Source organism: Opisthorchis viverrini (genome assembly GCF_000715545.1).
Source record: "Opisthorchis viverrini unplaced genomic scaffold opera_v5_543, whole genome shotgun sequence".
Lineage (NCBI taxonomy): Eukaryota > Metazoa > Platyhelminthes > Trematoda > Opisthorchiida > Opisthorchiidae > Opisthorchis > Opisthorchis viverrini.
In genome coordinates, this window is record NW_008752205.1 from 52,682 (window position 1) to 61,238 (window position 8,557).

Genomic DNA, 8,557 nt, shown 5'->3' on the forward strand with positions numbered 1-8,557 from the left:
TTCTCACTATAAAATTGGTTAGAAAATTCCTGATTCTGTGTATTCTATCATTGTTTTTTCCTCAGGACTTGGCATCGATGGTCCAAAATCGACAACTATGGGTATATAGTTCCAAGCTATGCATACTCATCTCTTATGCTGCAAGTGAGTTTATATTCAAGTTAACTCTCAGTTCTATGTTTTCTCCTTTAGGATATCCTGTTAGGAGGAGTGAAATATCCTGTCGTGAATTATCCCAGTACGCTACGTCATCATACACCCAGGTGTATGATGATGCAGACAGATGTGAGGAAAGAACACATATCGCAATTCTGCATCGTGAATCTCACAGCGGATCAGAACAGGATTAAAGTGTTAGTTGTCAGCACCAGAGTTCTGGTAATGAAACCGCTGTCTCTTCGCACAGGATGGTACGCAGTTGTCTACTAGCCATCTGCAAGTAGTCAGTTTTACCAGATGAGAGATAAAATCAAACCTATGATTCCCTGTGGCCCCTTTTTAAGTCAGCCAAAGGGACAGAAATGTTACGAATGATAGCTGCTTGTGAACGGCCCGATTTCTATCTCTAACTTGCATTCGGTCTAACACATCATTGTTCCACAACCAGTACTCTTCCTTTGTAATATGTAGTATATGGTAGTATGTAGTAGTTATTGATTGCTTTTCTAGGGAGACATGCCCAGCAAAGTATATATTGCTGCTGACGGCAAAATGCTAAAAAATAAGATGTCGCTGAGACGGTTCAGCTACTTTAGCCGCTCAGCATTGTAGCAACAGATCCATAGTAGGAGTACAGGACAACAACTGAAATGCCGGACGAACTTTTGTTTCAGTTAGTGGATGAACTGGAATTGGTTCCAGAGGAGATGGATATTTGAGGCAGTAATCTTTGAAAACAACAAACCAACGGATGATACAATTAAACTTCATTATCCACTCAGTCATTGCAGTGCGCCCGCCGGGTGGGTGCACCTCAACTCATACGTCCAGACACAGTTTTAGATGGCTGAAAAACTTGGCACAGCTGAGAGAATTGGGGACCGTATAGCAGTAAAGTCTTACCACCCTGACCAAAGAGCCCAAACGTAGAGCCCACTTTCATTATTCTACTCGCTTCTGTCTAGGCTTAAGGACTGCGTAAGAGCTGTGAGTCAAAACACCTGAAACTGAAGAACCAGTTGAGAGTGACTCAGTTAAACTGACAGTGCAGAAATGGGTAGGGAGTTCAATCAAATCGGTAGTTTAGCACTGAGATGAGATGGGGTTTATCTGGACAAACATTACGGATTCATCAGAAAGGTGACTTCAAGGATACATAACAGCTGTCCTTTTTGTGACAAGAAATCTGCCGTTGTCAAGCCATGATTCAAGGTGTTCTTGTGGGCATAGGTACAGCACAGTAAAAGGTACGATTTCCCAATAATGTACTCAGGTCGTTAACCACTTGTTGTCATACGCGAAGATTTGAGACGCCTGATGAGTGTAAACCTTGCGAAAACGCCTCACTTCGGGTCTTGGCAATTTTTCAAGCTCAAATATTGCTACTGAACAATCTACCTGTTTACGTTTTTACGACCAGACCTACGCACCACACCAAGCCAAACGGGACGCAGATAAATTCAGACAAATACGTTAAGAAAATTGGCCACCTCACCTTTGATAATCCGAACGACGCTAATAGATTATCTCGAATGCAATATCAGCACCGGTACTTCTTTCACCGAGTCATCCCCAACTTGATTAACCCTTGGATTGTGTGACAATTCGTTGTGGCAGGAATGGCAAACAACTGTCTGCACTTGTGAATACGAGAACTCCACACAGGGTAGTTCTCTGTGTTTAGAGACGTGGGGTGCACGATAAGACAATGGCAACATAGGCCTCAGGGAACAAATGACTATTTAAGACTTTTTGGACAATGCGTCATTCTAAATTATGGATACGTAATTCCTCCCTCTAACTGTCACTCTCATCACCACCATTATCATCATCATCACAATAGACGGAATAACATCGGTACTGAGACTCAGTGGCTCAAAACCGTACAGCCATAATTTACGCAAAAGTCTTACCATGGAAAAGAGCAGAAGAACGGAGAGAATGCACTTAGTGCCAGACCCCTACAAGCATTTCGAGTGGCCTTCACGTCCAAACACTCGTTCGAACACTTTAGATAGGAGATGATATTGAGAACGCTGTGGAGTTGACCAACGACCATTTCTGTCAGTGTCTCAAGTGAGGCTCATGGAGGAACACCTAAGCCTCATACCAAGGGGCCAAAACTCTTCGTAATCTCTTTACTACCGTATGGCAAACCCAAAGGTTGGCCAAACACCTGCTTCAGCCACTCTGACTTAACCGAACTGGCTGAAAAAGAGTGCGTAATGTATAACCAATCCACCTCAGCCTCTGATACTGGACAGATGAATTTATCAAATTATTTGCTGCCCGACCAAGCACCATCCACGAACATGACCCTGAAGTGTGTGGAAGCCAGGTGCACTTCAAAGATAGTTCGTCCGAAAAAGACTTTAGCTTCTTTCACCCCTAAAGTTGTAAAGAAAATCATCCGCATGCTCCAGATCAACCAGTTCCTTGTCAGTAGCTATGTACACACCAATAGCTGACATCGTTCTTCTTTCGTCAGCGACAAAGTTGAACGGACTTAAGTAGAGTGGACATCTATGTTGGATGCTTTCATTCACTCAGTAGCGAAAATAATCAGTTTGTTGATCTCCAAACTGACACCTTTGGAAAAATATCGTATTTAACTGGAAACAGTGCATTTTCGCCTGGGAATTGAACATTAACACTTATTTATTACGTACAGACGCGAGTAAGGTGATGCATCCAAATAAACTTTAATTTTTTTATTAAAAAGCATTCTCTACTTAGCCCTTGTTTTCATTCCGGATGGAGTGGATGGAAAATTTTCGGCGCATAAGTGTCATTATAGTGAGTGGATTGGTTGGTCGGGTTTTAAACCACCCAAGCATGGATATCTTCACCCGTTCGTTTGTGATAAGTCGAGTGGGGTTAGCGCGCAATGGTTGAATTGCGGTAACTCGGTTGCCTCACCCGTCAAATGTCCGGAGTTCGAATCCCACACTGTCAAGGATATGCTTTGCTCTGAGCCCTAATAGGAGCGAAACTCGAGTTCGTTGGTGCTCCAATTCGTCATGGACCCACCAGAATAAGTGCGCCAGGAAGGGTGATGAAAATGTGAACTCGAGGAAGTATATTTCTATTGACAGGCCACATCGAACTGTCTTGGTGTTTCTCACTAGTATCGGTAAATAATTATCACGATCGATGGGTGAAGTGAAGGAAGTACAAGAATTCGGGTTAGAGGTTAGGTTCTGTTCTTCAGGTTAAGACCACTTAATTTGCGGATGCCTTTGTAAAGAGCGACCGACAATTATCAGCTCGAATGAGTCCCACACGTTTGTTAGCCCTAAAAGCCCGCTGCTGTTCCAAATGCGGATTCTGGTAACTTTCACTGTCGCAGCCATTAGCCACTGCGGCTTGAATGGTATCAGCAGCCCACATAAGGTTTGTTGTCTCTTCGTTGTCCCGCGTCTGCTGCACGCCCCACTGGATTTAGAAAGGCTATCAGAGGGCACATCAGTCTGCAGCTGATTTTCCCTCTGATAACCTTTCCAGGGGTGGTGCATTCATTAACCATATTTGCGAGAAACTATATTTTTAAGTAACCTCTTTCTGAAATGCTGCTCTAAAGTCAAACGTGATAGTATGGAGTTACCAGTCATGAATTATCTTCGGCATGGGTGAATGACCAGGTGAGATTATACTTTGTTGTATCATCCATCCAGGTTTGGCTCCCAGGACACCTTCATATTTGTACCTGTTACGCCAACCTATGGATGTTTCAGAACTAAAAACGAAGGGGAATTAGCGAAATACACTCATTTGCGTACCAAGTTGGTTTTGACGGCCCACTCACCTGGAACTCGGCAAATTCTCTCGTTTATGAAGCTTCTAAGCCATCAACTAGTTTTCAGCAGGCTTATGAGTAGTGCATTACATCTATACGAAAGATTATACTCTCAAAACCACTAGGTGATCTAAATTCAAAGATGAGAGACTTCCCCCGAGTCATACTCATGAAGTTTTGTCAGCCGACCCGTCTGTTGCCAACTGATCACTCTGTTTGTCATGAAATCTGACCGGCCCTCTAACTTCTAATCAAGTAACTTTTGAGCCAGAAACAAATTGCCGGTTAGGAATGAATTCATCCATGGCTTCACTACCGGTTTCGTGGATTTTTCAGTTCATTGAAAACTTTGTTTTGTATGATATGAAGGTGATTATTGAGTTGTTGACATCTACACTTCCGAATAAATTCAACAGGATAGTACCAAGGCGAGGGAGAAGATTTTAGCATGAGGATACTTCACTTATATATGCACTCCTCTTTGTGGTCAAATCAGCGCTTTCCGGTTGCACACATGCTTCGCGTTGCCGGAAAACAGACATGTGATTTTACTGATCTCTACTCCGCCGTCTCCCACGCAGATCTTAAACAAAGAAATGGTATCCACTGAAGAAACCCACACCTATTTCTACACGCATGCTCAGGTGGTTCATGCCGCGATAGCTATTTTGCTCGGAGCGTATCTGGATTGCATATCGAACAGTAAGTTGATTATGGCAGAATATCTTTTTTCGGATACAAGCTACTAGTTTTTGATAGTAGCTGGAACGAAGTGAGAAAATCGTTGCGGGCCATTGTGTCATTCGTGAGACGAACAATCCCACATCCCTATTTTCAGGTGGAACTGGACACAAATACGATTGGAATTTTCCAGTTGTATTCATCAAGATGTTCTTCCAGGCGCTGGACGTGAATTATGCCAGCATGGAGCAATCATCAATATTCATCAAGGGAAACACAAATCGAACAATTGATCGTTTGGTTGAGGAGTCTAAACTAGAATTCACCCGTGTCTGGTAAGCACTCGGAATTTGTCAGCACAAATTTGTTTTCGGTCCAAATCAAGATCATCATCAAAACAAATACAACTCGATAAATTTAATTTGATCTGTTTACATTTATGCTAGGTAGGGCATGACAGCCAATATGAGTGCAAAATGAGTGTGATCCTGTTTCCAATTGGTGGTCATCTTGATTAATCACTGGTCCTAAATTTGTGTTCGCAACTACCACAGTATAATTCATGGCAATCCGATTTTCAGTGGTTGTATGACTAACTAACTGCATAGCTTCTATCCGTTTCTAAATATTTGGAAGCCGCGCACGTCGATTTCAAATCGAAACTGACCGCAATTACTAGCCAGCCAGATGTGGACCCAGAAGATTCGCACGCAATACCATCTCATAGTGGTATTGAGGCACAGCCTAGTTGAAGTGTAAACTAAGTCACAATAGCTCCTTTGCATTCTTTTGTGTAACAAAAAGTAGGCTTATGTTGCTTATGGCTGCGGAAGTTACCGTTTGTATTCCGAAATTGGTCATTTCAGACAGTCTGTCATTAGAAGAGCTACCTGAAATTTCCCATAATATTTACTGTTGGTTTGTGGGTGAATGGAGGTGATGCACAGTCTAATTGACCTAAAACCCACCCATTCAATTCAACACTATCGTCATCCTCCTACTCCTTCTCATAATCAGCGTCCTCGTCAGAACCATGCTACTCCTCTTCCTTTTCCTATTAATAATAATAGTAATTAATGATTGTTATAATCATCATCGGCAGTGATAACAAGAACCAAAAGAGTATGATTTGGTTACCACGAATAAATTATAAAGGGAAAAGGACTGGAATGAAGTTAAAGTTGAGAACTTACAGAGAATCGAACCTTAGAATTGATCTACTTAATCTTGATTGAGCAGATTAGGGATTCAAGCTCATCATTAACTAAAGAATTTACCACTGGGGAATTTTCTCCTAAAGCTTCCTTCCCAATCAGGTCATCACCAGCATCGACAGCAAGCCCAATGAGAATAACGGAACTTCACTGTCACATGGTCATGTCAATTTATTTGAATAAAACCTTATAATAGAGAGAAGAAAATATGATATAGGATCAGGGATATAGGGATAGCATGCAACAACTCCAACACTCAGTAAGACACACTGGATAGAGACTGACAGCATGAACGTCACTGAAGATGTTTGAAAATCCGGTTGGATGGTGGAATTGAAGTGTTCTTAGCTCGGGATCTTGTCATCGGTTGACCATCGGTTGTTCTTCCTCAGAACGTCAGAGGATTCTCAGACAACGGTAGGTACATGATCTAAACAGTGTACGGATCATGTCAACGGATTCAAGACAGACTGTAGTGATATGCATGGGTTGAGGTGACGTCGGCGACAATGAGGTTTGGCACTGGGAAGAAGCAAAGCTGTTGTTCGTCACGTCAAAAAACAACAGAGCATTTAGGTAATTCCGATTTACTTCATGGTTATCATCTATTTATTTGAAGATTGAATTTATATTGAACAGGTCCAAAATAAGGAATGTGAAACTGAAAAAAATGCCTGGGCCAACTTTACTAGAAGGGAGACTTCATACTAGGTGTGGAAGGAAAAAAACATTAAAGTTCTTCAATGCACGCAATCCTTCTGCCTAGAAATGAGGTTTCATACCATGTCTTTTCTCTTCCTTCTTTCATGCAGGCTACAAGGTGTCTCGAAAGACTACGTTCGATGGCGAGGTTGGTCGAAAACCAAATTTCGGGCCGTATCCAAGGTAAACTTATTATTACAAAAGGGAGAAATCACGGCCATTCTGGGACACAATGGCGCAGGAAAAACCACAATTTTTAGCATACTTGCAGGACTACAACCAGCAACTGGTGGTAACATTAGAATTTTTGGAAAGGTGAGCGGCTTGGTGAAGAGAACTGTAACTCGGTGTTCGTTCAACACGGGGAAGTTTTTCCTTGTTTCACTGCAGCAAAAACACAAACATCGCACAGCGGAGCTCCGTTTACTTCCATCTTCTGCATGGTTTTGTAGTCTTCCCTGAGCATTTAGCTTAAGCATGTTGACAGATCCCCTGATGTGATAACAGCATTGGTTCAGAGCTTCTCACGTCTTGAGTACCTGTACAAACTAACACACGGGAGTTATCATTGTCTGACTCACTGTGGAATTCCCGAAAGCCACACACACATTTGTTTAATCCACTAGACAAATTCAAATGCAGCCTTTGTGACGGCTCAGCTAGTGGATCACTTATCCAGCGAGTAGCAGGCCGTGGGTTTGTCCCCAGTTCAAGCGAATTTGCCTTTTCGTTGGTGACATTTGTAGAAGTACTCCTTTCCAAGGTTATTTGAACCAGACTCTAGAGTTCAAGGGCGTATGAATGGAACGATGCCGAGTTTTGGCTACACCCTGTAATTCGTTAGGCTGAGCCTAGGCTAACATATCAGGCAAGAAAACCGTCAATGGCTGTTCTCTCTTCATGTATCCGTCGGAAATGTAACAATAAATCCAACTAACTAAGACGACAGTTGTTGGTTTTCTCTTGGCAGAACCCATTGGATGCTTGGGATGCTATCAACTTGCGCAAGATCACCGGGATCTGCACACAGTTTGACGTCCTGGATGACCATCTGACTGCATACGAGCACATGCGACTGCTTGGTGCCATCAAGGGTGTCAGCTATCATTCAGCGCACAGAGAGGTGAGTTACACGCACTGTATTAGGATTCAAAAATAGTGGGGTCTTGATGGGTCTATCTTAACTGGTCCTTAGGATACGAAGATGATCCTACAGCCAAAACTTTCCATTTTTGGGGACTTCATTAGATATGCTTGCATGGAAATAAAGACAATTTTGTCCTCAATCATGAGATTTATTGGACCAAGTATTTATGACCATAGATGACTCAAAACGTAGGTCAGGTAAATTTTTTACAGCTGATACACCCTGTGGACGAAAACGTTATCAATTTTTCCTAAACTTATTTTCATAGAGAATCCAGAGGAATGTGAACAATTCTACTTTACCTATTCTCTTCATGGACTTCACAAAAAGTTTCAAACTTCCCACTTGAAAAGCGAGCAGTTCCGTCTCGGATTCGGGATAGAAACGATGACTTTTGGATAAATATTGGGTATAAGGAGGACAAGCTTCGCCTAGAACCATCTAGAATATTAGAATTTTCTAATAAAAACATTTTCTTTCTGAAAGTACTACCAACAGTTTGATATTATTACCGGAAAACTCGGAAACTCTGGTCCTCCAAGGGAGGTTAGTGTATGCCGGAAATCGGAACCTCCCGTACGACTGTTTGCTACCTTCCAGAAATTATCAGCAGGGTGCTCGTCAGGAAGAGATTAGAAAACAGATCACTGATGACACTATACACACATATATTATATATGTAAATACACATAGTTCGTAATTCCTTGCCTCATGCAATAACGACTTCTAACGATAGGCTGTACACCTATCCATCCAGTTACCTATCAGTCTATCCACTTACCGATCAACCGATCAATCAATCAGTCAGTCAGTCAGTCAGTCAATCAATCAATCAATCAATCAATCAATCAATCAATC

The 8,557-nt window shown here is 42.1% G+C and overlaps 1 protein-coding gene across 1 annotated transcript in view; it reads left to right on the forward strand.

Moving 5' to 3' along the window:
- The window catches only part of T265_15491 (hypothetical protein), a gene marked incomplete at both ends in the record, with an annotated part of 98,511 nt that overhangs the window by 21,197 nt on the left and 68,757 nt on the right, over positions 1 to 8,557 (forward strand). The window contains 5 exons of the mRNA XM_009178371.1: positions 66 to 144; positions 4,537 to 4,657; positions 4,794 to 4,971; positions 6,663 to 6,867; positions 7,523 to 7,675. Of these exons, the coding sequence (XP_009176635.1) occupies positions 66 to 144; positions 4,537 to 4,657; positions 4,794 to 4,971; positions 6,663 to 6,867; positions 7,523 to 7,675 (736 nt within the window). The remainder of the gene's footprint in view (positions 1 to 65; positions 145 to 4,536; positions 4,658 to 4,793; positions 4,972 to 6,662; positions 6,868 to 7,522; positions 7,676 to 8,557) is intronic.